The 17,453-nt window shown below is 38.6% G+C and overlaps 1 protein-coding gene across 1 annotated transcript in view; it reads right to left on the reverse strand.

The window, feature by feature from the left end:
• Positions 1-1,354: 1,354 nt before the first annotated feature.
• SNRK (SNF related kinase) overlaps positions 1,355-17,453 on the reverse strand; it is a 43,846-nt gene continuing 27,747 nt past the window's right edge. The window contains exons 4-7 of the mRNA XM_040548369.1: positions 13,316-13,457; positions 10,678-10,890; positions 9,525-9,659; positions 1,355-5,243 (exon numbers count right to left, since the gene is read on the reverse strand). Of these exons, the coding sequence (XP_040404303.1) occupies positions 4,025-5,243; positions 9,525-9,659; positions 10,678-10,890; positions 13,316-13,457 (1,709 nt within the window). The 3' untranslated portion in view covers positions 1,355-4,024. The remainder of the gene's footprint in view (positions 5,244-9,524; positions 9,660-10,677; positions 10,891-13,315; positions 13,458-17,453) is intronic.

Here is a 17,453-nt window from a genome sequence, read left to right on the forward strand (position 1 = left end):
GCTTTTCGCTGTACCTTGAAAGCAAACAAACAAACAAAGTGTTAATCTGCTAGCTAGATGTTCAGGCACAGACTTTTCAAGTGATGACAGTGACAGCCCATGCCTGTATTTGAGCTTAGGTATTTCAGTTGTTTTCCCAGTTCTGTACTGACACAATTTTAGCCCAAGCGTTCAGGAGCAGATGTTTTCCAGCACATGGCAGCCTAAACACTGCAATGTGGGCCTGGGCTGTACAATGTACACTGTGAAGCAGTTGCAGTAAATAAGGGGAATTAACTCCTGGCATCCTGCTACATTTGACAGCAGAAACAAAGCAGGAGTTTATCTTCAGAGAGCGCTACGTCTTACAGCGTGGTTCTGTAGCTTACGTGGTTTGGGTGCCAACGGCTTTGTCTTTAAGGTGCCTACCTTTTGTGCACAAAGCCAGCATGCCCTGCTAGTTACCTCTGATGTGTTCCAGTGCCGATGTTAACATCTGCTTTTTTACTATTACCATTTTATGTTACAGAGAACAGTACTGGTCAAGGTTTGGATTAAAAACACGTTCTCTGCACTGGTGAAACATCAAATCCCACACTTTGTTACAAGAAAATCAGTTTACACACCACCTACACACATGGCAAACTGGTATACAACCTTTTTGGCTAACAAGAAAAACCCGAGACAAGTACAGCACCTTATTTTTCCCAAGTTACAGCAGCAGGGTGGGTGAGGTGTCCCTCCCGTGACTTCATGGACGTGCACATGGCTAAGGCTGCTCTCGCTCACTTAGACAAACACACAGCAAGGTATTTTAACTATGTTGAAACCCACTGTATTGTAAACTCCAGAGCTGCCAGACACGAGACAGAGCAGCAGCAGATAGCTGACCTAGGTTTGCTAAGATGGGAAGTTGGACAAGTTTATCGTAAATGTTCTCTAGGTGAACAGTAGCTCGTAGAGTTTACTAAATATTCAACCATTTAACTCCTTTAACAGTTCTGCCTAAGAAATAGCTACCTTAACCTTTAAACAAAAAGCTACTTTAGCAGATGTGAACCAAGACACCCTTTAAGCCCAAATTAATAATTTTTAACTACGCGAGAGAGTAGTACCAGGTTAACTGAAAGTTTACAAATAAATGTGCAACCACACACAAAGTTGTATTTTTTCCAAAGCAACCGAGCTTCCCTTTCTACTATTCTGTTTCAATGTATTGTTACATGAGGAACGGCTCAGTTATGTTCAAGTGACATTCAGTGTCCGCAGCGTCAAGAACTCATTCCCAGCAAACGCGTCTCCGGAGGTCGGGCCTCCAGTGCACTCCACCGTGCCCACCAGGAGTAACAAACCGCATGGACGTGCAAACCGTAGGTTATGCGTCAATCAAGGTATTACTTTTATTAACTGGATTTTTCCATTTCTGTCACACATCATGAGTTTTTATACAATGAAAAGCCAAACACTGCTGGAAGCAATAAGATCATCTGCTATTTCTGTACCCTCTTAACACACACACGCACACACGGATTCTTTCTTGGTGAGAAATGTTTATATTTCTGTTCATTAATTCTGCTTATTTATACTGCTACTCTTAAAATTCTGTGTCAAGATTGTCACATCTTAAATACAGAGGAAGTTGCTAGAGGTACATTTTTTATATATATATATACACACATACAGAAAAATACAAGACTAATTGTTTTTCCACAATATTTAATTTATACACTACTGTAACTATATGCAACTTTTAAAGACACGTTAAGGGGTACAAGAAACTTGTTTACTTGCGCTAAATAATAGTTTGGTCCAATATTATCTTACTGTAGTGGTTATTCTCGCCCTTCCTTTTACAGGACAACATAATACAACGTACACCACATGCACAATCATTCACCTATCAACAAATGGATAAAGGACACCACTCAGACTAACATTTGTACACCCAAAGGTTCAACCAACCATACACAACTAATAAGGCTATAATACAACTATGCAGCATAAATGGTCAACACTGCTGTTCTAAAGTGAGCACCATATATACATTTGTATATAAAAACATTGGAAACAAAATACACCTGGGGTTAGTTAAAAGGTGCCATTCCAAGGCTGTACATAATATCAGGAAAGAGTATTTACAATAGTTGGAAAAAAAGCTGCAACAAATAAGTTTATTGCCAATGCCCTTTATAAACTTTTCTCCTACTTTGATGTTACGCTCACTGTCCGTGAACCACACATCTTATTTCTGGCCCTTTATAAGATCCCTGCTCAAAAAATTTCAAGCAAATATGTTCTATGGCTTCACCCACACGTCTATTCTTGCAGTTTTTGATTTATAAATATCACACTGACTAAACTGCAACTATCTCCTAAAACTAAAAGTAAAATGCTTATCATTTGCCTTGTTTAGGATGCAGAATGTAAAATCCCTGGCTAGGCTAGCCAGTAAGAATACCCCATGCAATTTAGACTTTTTTTTTTTTTTTTTTTTACTAATTAAGGAGAGCTGTCATGAACTGTAGAAATTAAGACCAAGCGTAACGCAGTTCTTTGGTGCTCTGCTCACTCTACAGTGGACGTGAAATGCATCGTCTGTGACCATTCTGCAATGTGACAAGATGCTCAACAGTGTAAACTTCTCTCAGACATCCGATGTCTGGCCAGGGCGCTGCTACATAATACCACCAGTTTTACTAGCATTGCTCAGAAGACCCAGTGCACAGCATGAAAAAATAAAACATTCTTGCCCTTCCCAAAACTAGGAATCTGCAATATATTTTATTCTAGATAATAAAATTCCACAAGTTAATTTATCTGGTCAAAAGTATCCATTTGTACACAAATACTCTTAATCAAGACCTTGTCATGGCAATGGGAAATCCAACTGAAAGGCAAATAGCTGTAAAATAAATACTTTGCTCTATGCTATTTTTACTGACTTTATGAAAAAGCATGATTACTGAAGGAAAATAACTGGTGCATGTATGGGGAAACAGCAGTATTTTAAGAGTTAGATTTAATAATATGAAAAATGTAAATGGCAATAAACTTGAATCCAATTACTTAAAGGTTTTCCATCCCTTATTGCCTTTTGAAATCTCAGGGAGGCAGGGAGAGAGAGGGAGGAAGGCTTACAAGGTAAAAAACTAAAATACTAAATGTCGTGATATACTAATAACAAAAGTAATTCATACAAATACTTTATTTTCAGTTAGCATGTAAAAACTCAGAAGTAGACTTAATAATTTACCTTTGTTATATTAAAAAAGAAGATTGTCTGCTTGTAATATTAACATATTTCTATGGGAAAAAGCTGCCTTACAAATCTACTTGCTTTCTTTTTCTTAAAAGCCAAAAACAAAAAACCAAACCCAAACAACCAAACACAACTGCCTCTATCAAAACAAGATCTTTTCAGTTTGATTTTTGAGCCACAACTTTATCCATGTTATAGGTTAAGACAAATAGGTGTGGGTTTAAAATCGTATTTCAAGATCACTAATTTTCAGTGCATCTTTGCTTTGTACAAGCCTTGGAACATCTGAAAGCTCCCAGAAGAGTTTTCAGCATCAAAACATTATTGCTTTGGTTCTGTTTCAGACACATAGAAGTATGCCACATACCACGTATTTTAGATATCACAGAAGGTCAGAACAAGAATTAACATTTCACAAGCAAACAAAAGCTTCTCTCTCTAGTTTAAGTGCAGAACATGAAACTTCTAAGTGCTCCATTTACATTAGGATCCAGATAGTCATTTTAATTTAATCCAGATCTTCCATAGTAAAATTATAAATGTAAAAATTACACAATAAAATATTCTGTTTTGTTGAAAAAGAAAAAACATATTGGCTAGCAGCATGCAAAGACCATGCATTGTCATACCATCAAGCAAACAAAATTAAAGTGTAATAAATAACTGCTCAAAGCCCACGTAAAAATCTTAAGACAACAAGAGGGGGTTCAGTGACAAGGTGTTCACAGCTCTGAACAGGAAGAATGATGCTGTCAAGTAGATCGAGCTATCAAAGTCAGGCCGCTGTCAAATGACATGACAACAGCTGGTTTGACTGGAGGTACACAGCAGTCCCTCCTTTGGGTTCCGCTGAATATTCACAGATATCGTCTTTTCACAGAGAGGTAGTTGTAGCACATTATTTTTCAAGTTCCTGTTCTTTATCCGTTCCAATTCATTTGCCGTGTCTGACATTTGGTCAGAAAAAAACTTTAGGCTGCCCAACGATGAAGCCGGGTTTGCATTTCCGCTGGAACTTATACACATTTTCCACGTTGATTTCTCCTGTACTTTTACACTGGAAAAGGACAGAGTGTTTTGAGGATCAATAATGTATTTAGTGCTGCCGTGAATCTGTGAGCCTAGGCAAAGGCTCATTAGCTTCAGGCTTTCAACCAGTTCCCCTGCACTTCTAGACGATAACTGCATCGAGTTTCCAGATCCAGCACATCTGCGAGTGGAACCCGAAGTGTTGTTGGTGCTGCCGCTGGAGCTGCTGGAGGGACTTCCCCCACCTTTGTTGTTATCCCCTGGGCTCGTTTTGTCTACTCCTCCATTTCCGTTGCTTGGTTTGCTTTGTCCACCGCCATCTCCTTGGCTGCCTGGCGGCCCTTCGCTACTATCCCGTCTGTGCCAGGAGTAAGTAAACCCGCTATCTTTGTCTAGGCGTCTCCTGCTTTCCGAGTCATCGTCGCTTGTTTCTGAGCTGCTGCAACTGGAGCCCCGTCCCTGGCTTTTCCTCCTGTGGTAGCGCTTATGCACTGTGCTGGGTGAAGCAATATTCATTTTTAACCTGCTGAGCTTTGGGGGTAAGTTCTCATCCATGTCAAACTCATCGTCTGACTCGCCCTCCTCAAAGATCTGGTTGAGGACTGGTGCACTCTTTCTTGAAGTAAGACGGTTTGTAACTGAAGGCTTACGGCGCAGAACAACTTGAGTAGAAAGAGAAATAGGTTTCTTATCTTCTTCATCCTCCTCTTCGTCTTCTTCCACCCTGAACAAGCACTTCCGGCCACTCGTAGTGGGTTTTAAGCTCACTGGTGGTACCACTGAAATTGCCGGTCCAGCTAACTCAGGGATGTCTTCTTTTTTTGCTGAGTCACCAAGGGCCTTGCTTCTGTGACCATTGAGGACATTTTCGGCCGTGCGAGCTGGAGACTGAGGAACAGTCGCATGGGAGAGAGGCGAAGCTGTAAGGTCATCCTCCAGATCTTGGGGTACATCGATTTTCGTTGGCCATGATTGCCTACATAAACAAGTACAAAGGGTAAAAGAAAAGTCAGATCATGGTGAACATGTAAGAACATGTAAGAAAATCTAAGATCTATACAAGAAGAGCACAAGTACTGCCACACTGATTGGCCTGCTGAGTTCTGTATTTGTAAGGAGCAATGCTAAGTAACTGAGAAAGAAACGTACTCAAAGACTGTGCGTTCCTTTAGAAATGCTGCTATTTGAAAAGAAGGTCGTAAGCAAAGTTTAGGAATTATGTTGGTTACTGTCAAATGAAATCTTTAAAAAAATTACTGTTCAGAAAATGAATTAAGCAATAGATTAAGATAGATTAAGCTGTGATTCTGTAATAGAGAGCTTTAAATAATTGCCTTTCCAAGAAAATAATCTGAAGCAGGTATAGAAACACCAGTGCCCTACAGGTAGATACAAGGTAATTAATGCAGAAGTTGAATAAAAGTAGTTTGCAACACTACTACAGTCTGAAGTTTTTGTTATTTTTTCCCCCAGTATTCTTAATACGAAGATCAGGTTAGAATTAAACACGAGTGAAGGCAGAAGAAAATACGTAAGTTGGAAGAAACATTCCCCTATTTTCATTAAATTTCATTCAGACAAAGCTCTGTTCTACAAAACCACCTTTGATTTCAAACACACGAATTGAGAACAAACATTTATTTGACCTTAACTCAGCAACTGCAGTAATACATTTGCGTGAATTCAGATCTTAAATTGCTTAAGACCATGAAACTTGAATAAACACAGTTCAAAACGTATGACTGTGTACTGAGCATTAGCCTCAAATCAAAATCATAGAACGTCCTGAATTGGAAGGGACCCACAAGCATCATGGAGTCCAACTCCTGGCTCCACATAGGACCACCCAAAAAATCAGACCGTGTGTCTGAGAGTGCTGTCCAAACACTCCTTGAACTCCAGCAGGCTCAGTGCCATGACCACTTCCTGGGCAGCCTGTTCCAGTGTCTGACCACCCTCCATGTGAAAAACCTTTTCCTGCTATCCAACCTGAACCTCCCCTTTTGCAGCTTCATGCCATTCCCTCAGGTGTTAGTAATGAATGTAATGAAAGAGGTGACACTCGAGAGTAAATCAGTTTTACAGTTAGCAGCTGATGTCTTTTATCTTCACTATCTAAGCCAGTATCTAATGATTTATATTTTACTTTAAATCCTGAAATATATTGGAATTTTCACATCATACAGAATAAAGAACAGAGACTGACGGTCTTTCCTCTCTAGCTGTATTTTGAAAGCCAAGTCCAAAAGACCAACACCTACAGACCAACACCTTTACACTGAATAATTGCTTCATTCAGTGTAAGCTCCACGTTTCTTGTGGAGAACGAGAATTTTTTCTAACCATTCAAATTGTTACCTTAAGAAAAAAAAGTTTGCCAATCACATGTCTTTACATAACTAAAACAATCCAGCACAACGCATGAAAAGCTGTAGCAGACTTCATTTCACTCATGGGTAGCATACTACAAGACATTCCCAAGCATATTTTGGGGTGTGCCAACAGGAAGGGCCGCATGACTTTGTAGCCCAGTTTAGAACCCAGGCATGGCATTTCACACCAGGTATGACCCCAGCTATTCGCTCGCAGTCTGCATAACAAACCAGAAGGATTGTACCAGCTTCTGTTCTCTGCTGGTTTAAGAGGCCGAGCTGATGAAGCAAGGAAAGCTCAGATGTCCCTTTACTGTACTTGTTCTAAACGTGTTCTTTTCAAGTGTTTACAGTCAATGGAAGCACCTGCATATGGACTGCATTTGCTCAAGGCTCCATCTGTAACTGCTGGATAGAAAAGGATCCTGAAGTGAGAGATGCCCGTCCACACAGGTGCCAAAATTTTGGGGTAGAAAAATCCACCACGGCACCCGTAACAACAGGACCAGGAGCTGCTGGTGCCCTCCCACCAGTTTACCCCAGAGAGCGGGCTGGCCCTGAGGGAGGCCACCCGGCTGGCACCTCTGACCTGAGCTGTCCAGCACAAAGCGGAGCCTCAGCTCAGGGTCCTCCTAGGTTTGAGGTTGGTACCTCCCTCAGGCCCCAGCTGGCTCCAGGAGTGCTGGAAACCACTGGCCTGGGTTACTGAAGACTTGTGCTATGGTGGGTATTTTAAACACAAACAACTGTCAGTGATTAGCAAACAGGACTTAAGTAAATGAGAAGCGTAACTACAAAAGTGACAAAAAAAATGAAGAACTAAATGTTTCAGGCATGTACAGTGCTTTAAGAACAGACTGGTTTGTCAGCAAAAAGGCAGAGAGTTCTGTGGCTGTCACAATAAAGAGTAAATATAGTATCTAAGAGTGCTGCAGTTTCCAGGCAATAAACCTCCTCACTACAATATGTGTATCACACAGCAGTCCATGTTTGCCTCTCTGCTTTCCCCCACTGTTGTTCCCAGTAGGTCTGAGGGGAGAGCAGGCCAAAGGAAAGCTCCAGGTCGCCTGCCAGTTGCTTGTGTTGGTTTTGTTTTAAACCCTCAAAATAAAAGAAATGCATTACGTTGTTGTTATCTTTTCCATGTGGTCACTCTAGATAAATACTTTGAATTTAGGACCATCCTGAAGACAAGGAGTAGCCTGAATGCTACCTGGGACTATTAACAGCAAGAGTTCCTCATTTTGTGTGTGTGTGTGCTTGTCATGAAAAGATAATTCATACTTGGGAGGCAGGCTTTAACCACTCCATTCAATGTTACGAATTCATCTCAAGATTCAGATTCAACAGACTTATTTGTCCTAGTTCCTGATACAACTGGAGCAGCTGTTTTACTGAAACAGTGAAACTGACACAGGAAAAACAAAACAAAACAATTTAGAAGCAGACTTTGCAGATTTAGAACCCATTTGTAACAAGAGTTTGTCTTTTATTGATTAAAGGTAGTTTGTACCTTTTATCAATTAGGCCAAGTAAAACATGGATGTGCACCAGAAGGGAACCAGCATTTATGTCCCTTCTATCATTCCTATTATATGACTTCACATGTGGCATTGCATGAAAGCTGCACAAAGAAATTTTGGGATGGATGAGCTGTCTTGTCTTTTTCTCTGCCACATCAACAATGCTAAAGGTAGGCAGCAACTCTAAACATCAGCACAAGCACTTAATATCCTCTCATTAAGAGATTAGCTGACAACGACCGTTATTATTGCTAATAATAGTTACCAATAATATTTCAACAAAGCCTAAAAGGCAGCTTTTTGAAGAGATTGGAGGTTAAAAATTCATGGAAATGTCTCAGTACCACCTCCATCTTCACTGGAAAAATTGTAAAGATGGCCCAATGAAGATTCTTCTCAACACCAGCAGATTTCTGGCCGTAGTCTAATACTTACTCAGCAAATTAAAAACAAAGTATTTAAGAAAAATAACTGTTCAAAACCTGTATATCTGTGTCCAAATAAACTATTCACCTTGTGAGGTTTTTTGTTTTGTTTTTAAGCGTATGCTTCTGCAACTGAAAATAGGCGATGCTTTGGTAATGAGTTGAACAGCAAATGGGCTGGTTGAACATACCAATCACCAACCACATGGCAGAATCCCTCTCCCCCCACTTTTGCTTTACTGTCTGTCGCAAGCTGAAGCTTTGAAAATTTCAGGGAACTTTATTGTGTTTTTAATGATCCTTTTGTCAACCTAAAAATTCTATGGCAATACCTTTAAATGGATGATTAAAGCAATTATTTCAATGATTTTCCTTAGATAGGAAGCACATCAAACTAGATTAAAAATAAAATAACATAACCTGAAGATGTTTGCTCTAAGCTTGAATTAGGGAGCATCCAAGCCCATTAAGACCAAAGCTAACAACTAAACTTTAACATCAAGTTCAGCATGATTTCTCATCTATTCCTAATTCCTCATCAACACATTTAGGAATTATGAAACTGATTTTTTCCAGGAATATTACATACACAATTTTTATAAGGAACTGAAGGTCAATGAACATCCCTCTTCCTAGCAGGTGTGAAAACTTCCTGCCTCAGTACAGACTTCAAATTCAAATTCTTTAGTCATATCCTGAAAATGGTAGAAAATGAAAATACTGGTAGCTGATTTGCAAACAAATTCTAAAGCACCCAGAGCACTCTGAACACACACAAAATTGGCAATGAATAAGCATGTTACAGTTTTTTAAGTAGTGGTGCTTGTGCAATTCAATAACAAACCAGCTTTAAAAAAGAAAACAAAACAAACCCACCACCACCACAAAAACATTATCACCAACATAGAAAAACACATTTAGATTCCTAAATTCTTACCTGAACTGAGCTTTGATGTTGCTAGGGCTTGCAGATCTGGTCTGAATTTCTTTCTCTTGTTTTTCTCGCAGGATCCTTTCAGCTAGTAAGAAGTAAGTAGCAGTGATGTGATTGTATTTGTTAGTTTCCAGTGCCCTAGGGAAAGTACAAAACAAAACATGAAATAAACCATACATCAATGGCTTGCTGAAAACTGGACATGCAAGCTCACATATCACTGTACTTCTCATAGCAGGAACAGCACCTGAAAACAGAACTGTGTATTTTTGATGTTTTGACAAGAGTGGCTTGGTCTTACCAAAAATAAAGAGCCAACAAGTCTATTAATTTCACTGTGGCTGAATGGGGATATTTTTAGGTTATCATTCAAAAAAAAAATATCTTCCTTTATTGAACACTTCATATGATAAAATTGTATTTCATTAATTAAAAATGTATTTCATTAAATTCATTAATAAGCACCAGTAATAGACTTTCCCATTGGCACATACAACCACAAAGTAATAATATTTATGTAACTGGACAAAAAACCTACGTTGTTTTAGGGTTGTCACATTAACTTTACAATTAAATTAAGTTTGTAAGCCAGGTTAAACATGAACAAATAGAAAAAAAATACATCCTCTTTCAACTTATGGAATATTTTAGGGTTTTGCAGCTTTTAATGTAATAGAAGAAACTATGCAGCTTTCTAGCAAGCTCACTCTGTGACAACGACAATTTTGCAATATCCAGATAAAAGAAGTAGTATTTTAAATTACAAAGATTCAGGCATACTAGAAGAGCACTAAGGGAAAAAATGCTAGAATTTATCACCTCTAAATATGCATGAGAACAGACATAACTAACTAGTATAGATAAGAAGCACAAGTCAAAGCATGGATTTCAATGCAGTCAGGTTTGCTTGAGATTGCACACTACTGCAGGAATCGAACACTGTTCCAAAAGATTTTCTTGAAGTTTTCACAGGGGCAAACTGTGTCTACTTAAGTATTTCTCATCCTAGAATCCTCTTCAGAGGAGCAAGATTGTAATACTTTGTTAACTGAATGGCTTGATATTTTAACACTGAAACACCCAGGTTCTAATGAAATTCTTTAATCAAATGCAATGACAGATGCACAAAATAAACCATACAAGATTGAGAACTTACTCCACGATTGTATCTCTGTCTGCTATATCACCAAGAACCATGCGCTGTATTATACTGTTGTGTTCCTCCTCAGACAGATTTTTGTATGACACAAGAGGAATATTGTACTTTGTTGCTGGAGAAGGATCAACTCCTTGGAGCCATGCATGGTTTTCAATCTCTTCCAAAGATGCCCTTCGCTTCGGATCTCTCTGCAACATCCGTGTAATCAGACTGTGAATAAAAAATAAATCTAAACAAAATGCACTCACATGTTTAAAAAGCAGCCACTGTAAGAGCAACATTAAGAAGAAATTTTCTACTGTCAGTCCAAATAGATCCTTAGAAATCTCTACAGTAAACAATGGGAGGAGAACTTCTTTATTCTCAAAGACATTCCAAATATTGCTGAGCTGAAACTATTTATTTATTGAAAACTATAAATACCATAAACACTATAGATTTAATTTACTATGCTTAGATTCTTCCGATTATTTTTAATAGGTTTATATGGCAACTGTGACAGATGGCCTACAGGCTGGTCTGTACAATAATAAAAATATAATTTTCTATTATTGCTGCTGTCAACAAGAATATAGAATGGCAAGATAAGTAGAAATATTTTGTTTTGAAATAGCTATCAGACATTTGATTCTTCAGTATCTGTGAAAGGACAGGGATCTGTTCTACCCTTAGAGAAAAAAAACAGTATCTGGAATGATGAAGTGACAAACTAATGGGTTGATGCTGAGTGTTTACAAGTGTGGGTAGGGAAATGCATAAATTCCAAAAATAAACAGTGAAAGAAGACATGATTATCATTACTAGCTCACTATATGTGAAGTTTCAGTGTGTATCATGAAAAAAGTTTTGGGGAGGTATTTTTGCCTTTAAACAATAAACAAAACGTGGATGTAACAGTTTCGACGCCAAGGTTTTGCTGGAACTTCATTGCTTCAAAACACAGAATGAAAGTTCAGCAGTCCTTACATATGGCTTTAGTTACTCCACTGACTACATTATACCATGCAACTTCAAACCTGCAAGGCCACACGAAACACAGAGGTAATTGCAATATTATTTTATTTTGGTGTGAGATATAGGGAATTAAAAACGGAGGTTAATCCAAACTTCTTAAAACCTTACTGTAAAAAAAGGAATGTCACATATATACTTAGTATCTGCGGTCTCTGCCTTTACCAGAAGGAAAGTCCAGGTGATGCAGGGGAGCCTATTTTGTTCAGTTTTATTAATATTACAAAATAGCACAAATTATGCACTTCATAAAACTTTTTTTTTTTAAACTACACCTGTACTAAAACACCTGTAGTAAAGTGCACCACAAATGCACCACATGTGCCTCCTGCTTTAGGCTTGCTTACGCGCCCCAGAACACCAAGAATGTTTTCACACAAAGCAGTAAGTTTTGGCAGTCTGAGAGTCATTTCCCTACTAGAGCCTAACCCATTGAGCACTCTGGTAACTGGCAGTAATTGCTGATGTGCCACATACGGGGAGCAGATCTACTTGGGCCTCTAGGCAAATTAGTGTTAGCCAATATATTAAGCAAAAGGATATAATTTCTTGGCCCCAGCACCATATGCAGCATCTCAAGAGATTTGATAGAATTCACTGATAAGAGCTTTTAAAACCTCTTCCCGTATTGTACTTTAAACCTATCCCTTTATGTAAACCTCCTCAAGCTGTTGAGAGCACTAAGAGCAGCTTTTCCATAATACCAGAAATGCTAGACACTACAAGACATGAAAACCAGCTACGGCATCATGTTATGCATTAGATTCCTGGACCACACAGATGACAGGTGGAGAGGAATGGTCATTATGATCAGTTGTAACATACATTTCCTTCCATGTCGACTAACAGAACGCTAGATGCTGCTCTAGTCTTTTGACTGGACAGAGATGCAGCTGGGATATATATTAAAAGGACTAATGATCTCACTAACCCATCTTCATCATATGGAACATATCAATACTGGAACGTATCAAAAAAAAAGCTGCAGTGAACACTGCAGATAAACATCATATCAAAGTGAGTCATGATTCCCAAGTGGCATATGGTATTTGCAGACAGATTATTCTCCTCCCGTGATTGCCTAGAATGTTGATTTGGAGTTGCAATTTCAGTAGGAGATGTGCAAAACTTGCTGTGATATTCTCGGGTTTTGACAACTTGTATTTTGAACAGAAATCTACAGGAATCATTACCTTCGTCACCTCTGCCACAAAATTCTCCAAGCAACACCTTGTAATTTGTTCAGCGAGAATGGTGGCCAAAGCCAGTCAGTGGTGAATAGCTTCTCTAATTGTTTATAAAACAGATGACAACTGAGACACATGAAAGAAAGATACATTGCATAAAATAAGAAGTTTCACAAAAGTGTGGAAAAAAACTACTCTCTGTAAGTATCAAGGGATTAACCTTTAGTAAGAACAGATACAGGAAATAAGAAAGGTATACTGCTGCCCAAGAAACTACTCAATTGATGTGAAGAAATACTAACTAAGCAAAAGCAGTAGGTACTGTATCTTATTAATGGACAAGGAGTAATCCCACACTGATAAAATTGTATGGGGACTCTCAAAGATAATGAAAATCCACTCCTATGAATGCTTAAGTTCTTCAGCACTCTACTTACTCTTTACATTCTTTGGACACATGAGGTGGCACGGTGTATTTGCAGTCCATTATCATAGTCAAAGTTTCACTGTCATTTGCTTCTTGAAATGGTGGTTGTCCACACACCAACATAAAGAGGATGACCCCCAAACTCCATATATCTGTAAATATATAATATAATTTAAAATAATTGTTGAGAAAGCAGACAAAATTACCATCAAAACTGTGAAGCATTACTAAGATGTATATTGGGGTTAGTACTGTACTCTTGATTATCAGCATTAGTGGAATTGTAAGTTCCATAAGTAAAGTACAAAACACAGTAGTTCCTGTAGCTTAGCAGCTTTTATAGTCTGAAGGGAAAAAAAAAAAAAGCAAAACACAACAGAATTCAAGACTTCAAAGATGCGTAACAGTTTGAGATGCATCACATCTTTGATAGCAAAGTGTTAGTGAAAGCTGAAGGTGACCACTGGTCACTCAGAAGATGAGATTTTACCATCTTTTCCTTCACAGGCAGACAGAGATTATTAGGAGATAGCATTCAAAACTTTTTCCTTTCTGAAAGACTAATTTAAACTGTTCTAGGCATTATTTATTTGTTACCCTATGCAACAAGAAATTCTTAAAAAAAAAAGTCACTTTAATGTGATATTTGTTTTTCCTTCGGAAGTGTAGCTTTAAAAACATTTGTTAATGCTGATGGCTAAGTAATGAATTAAATCATTTATGTAAAGCTATTTTCTTACACATTAAGGGCCAATCATTAAAAGTGTGTGTTTTGGTCACTGTTTTTGTTATTGTCTGTTTGCTTTTAGAAATCCATCAAGTCTAACAAAATTAACAGTGATCTCCACTAGACTCTGGGAGTCTTCTTTTTTCCTTCTAATTCCTGCTTTTGTAAAACAAAAAACATTTAACAGCTTCCTTGGTCACCACTGAAATGACATACCAAGGATGAAAAAGAAGCACTGCTGGGCATGAAGCAAGTTTGTTTCTACTTACTGTAAAAGCTAACATTTAATTCAAATCTTTATTAAAAGTTTGCTTAGAAGAAAATATTTCAGAAGTCTCTCTGCATTCAATACAGGAAGCTTAGACGTTGTTGTCTAAAATTTCATTTAAAAAAATCAAATCAAATCTATACTATATTTACCATGCTCTTAAATTTCAGATACAACTCCATGCTACGGAAATTTCAGCAGCAACTTTGAGTCTTATAGCCTAGCACTTCATAGATCTGCACATGTGAAACCAAACAGCTGAAGTAAGATAAATAAAAAGGCAGAAACCTCCTGAGGGAAGGGCGGTGGCGGCTGGCAGTGGTCACAGGAAGCAGAGCACACCAGCTCTGTCCTGCAAGTAGCTGAAGGGCGAACGGCACTGCTGGCCACCCAACTGCATCTTGCTTTCTGGGGCCTGCTCAAAATACTCAACGTGCATTTAAAGCCAAAGGATGGCTACGGCTTTATTTAACAAAATAAATCACACATATGCATCCACACAACGATTACTCATTTTGCTAGTTACGACCCATACTTGCTATGGTTTAGCTGAGAGAGAAACAGGAACACTACTGGGTAATTTCCTTCGGAGCTCTAATTTGTACTAAGCATACACTATTAACTCAGTTACTCGATTTCTGTTTTAGGACCTCAATCCTCTATGTATTGAGCACTTTGAGGCCAGGAGGCTACCAAACCATGTAGGCCTGCAAATTCAACATGACTATTCACGCTTAGAAATCACAAAGTGCTTTAATACTTTAATAGCCTGATGCGAGAAAGCAGAATGCTTTGGAATGCTAGGATTGAAAAAAAAAGCCTCACAAGACAGAGAGGCAATTTTACCTCAAGGTACCCCTTTGCTTTTGTAGAGCTGCTTACATCTTTCTCCTGCTGTGTAGTTTGAAAGCAGCCAAAAAGTTTTGGTGCATTATCTCTCACCATGTAACAGATAACAAAACCTAGAACACACAAATTTGTGCATTTCTATAAACAGTCATCTTTTGTACATCAACGCCCTTCCTAGATTTTTATCTTTCTCTAAGAAACCTATGTTGTGGTACAGCCTACCCCATATTCCAGCATTCTGTTCGATATTCCCCCCACACTAAAACACTTCATGTTGCCTTTCTGCCGGAAGTATTTTAGGAGAGTCCGCAGAGCATTCGTAATTACAGACAAATTATGTTTGCTATAATAAAAGTACGTTGGCTAAATTTAAGCCGAGAGAAAAATACTGGGGAGGGAAGCGAAATAATTAAAGCATAAATTAAAAGTCAGCATATAAAGAGTTCAAACAGAAGGAAGAACGGAATAGTCAAAGAAATCAGCTTAAAATATCACGAGTCCCAAGAAAAGGACAAGAATTGCAGCAAAACAACTAAATTTCCATGAAATTGGCACATATAGGAAACTCTAGCAGACCCTGAAGTGTTTCAGCCTCACCGAGGAGGTACTGAACATCCCCGTGCGTGTTCTTTTAGCTGGCAGCATCCATTCAATGTTCTGGTTTGCACACAGAACAGTGACACAGCGTACTACACACCAGCTGTGTGGTTGGCTTTTCTTGGATATAAACACACTTGGAGATTTCACTTCGGAAGGATCTGTGATGACAGATACTGCTTAAATAACTTTGGGAGAACTACAACATGTATGTACAGTTACTTTGTAAAGAAACAAAACTTTGCAGAAGCAGAATCCAACTCATCCTCTATATGAAAGTAACTGTAGTTTGCCCTAATGCAACATACAGTTAGCTATCAAACTACTATTTGCTTTGACAAATAAAAGTAGTTACTGATTGTGCAGCACACAACTGAGAATCCTGCATATTTTTCTTTCATTAGTTGCTATATTTTGCACTTCATATCCATAGGTCTTTCCAGAGAAGACAACCTGCTAATGGTGAGATGAAACATCCTACTATTTTTCATACCACTGCATGAAAAATACAGATTCATCGTAGTGAAATATCAATTCTGCAAAGAACTGCTGCGTTTCATTGCATCATGCATTTTGTGTTACTAAAAAGCCGTCATGTGTATGCAGAAAAACATTTTGTTAGAAACTAAAAACACGCTTAAGACCTTTTGTTTTATCTGGTCATACAATCCAAGTATTTTATGCTCCCACTGAAGAGTACTAGGTTAGCAACCACCTCTTATTCTCACATACTACAGGCAAATTCACTATTAGACTTTTTCCTAACAAAAGTGTGTTTTGTTAGCCTGAGAGCATTGCAGACATTTTTCTGATGCGGCCAAGAAGTAGTACCGTGCAGAACCAATTACATGGGTTTTATTTACACCCTATTTTTACAGCTGTGCCTGAAGGTCTTCAGCCTCATCGTGTCTATGCTCACGGCTACTAAAATGACTCTGCTCAGGGTGTCACAGAGTTTAGAAGTCTAAGCAGACCTGAAGTATACTAATAATTAGGAAGTGAAATTGCAATGAAACAACGTGCCTGAGTCAGTCTAATCTACGTGTGAAAACTGAAGAAAAAAATCACTGGAAGACTTAACACGTTCCCTCCTTATTTTAGTGCAGACTGTACGAAGTCACAACAGATGTCATCTTGGAGTCATCTTCACAAGCCTTCCAGAATCATATTATGGCAAGTCTCTCCTCATATATGGAAGCTGAGCTAAGTGCTTGGATGCCTGCAGGTATATAAAGAGGACACATTCAAGATGTCTGTCCTGTCCCCTCATATGTAGTCTCTCAAATCAAGGGACATCCTGACCTATTCTCTGTACCCTCTGTACCAGGGTAACTAGACACAATCACTTGTTTGAAGCTTCACGTGCAACTAAGCCAAACCAAACCAAACAACCCATCTGAAGAATAAGGCAACATCTTTAATGAGGTTCTCTTTCTGGTGAACTGCAAGTTGTCACCTTGTTAGAAATGCAATGGGAAGTACACAGCAGCTTTCATCCTACATAGAAATGAGGTGAGATTAGCCTACAGATCGTGAGTAACAGAGGGTTGCAGAAATTTATTTGATACTCTTTTCTGAGTGGTAGTAGTAGTAGTAGTGCTGTGTCCAGCTGTGGGCTCCCTAGTACAATGAAGGGACTGGAGCACCTCTCCTAGGATGAGGCGCTGGGACTGCTCAGGCTGGAGGAGAAGAGGCTCAGTGGAATTT

The sequence above is a fragment of the Cygnus olor genome, chromosome 2, assembly GCF_009769625.2.
Source record: "Cygnus olor isolate bCygOlo1 chromosome 2, bCygOlo1.pri.v2, whole genome shotgun sequence".
In the NCBI taxonomy this organism is placed as follows: Eukaryota; Metazoa; Chordata; class Aves; order Anseriformes; family Anatidae; genus Cygnus; species Cygnus olor.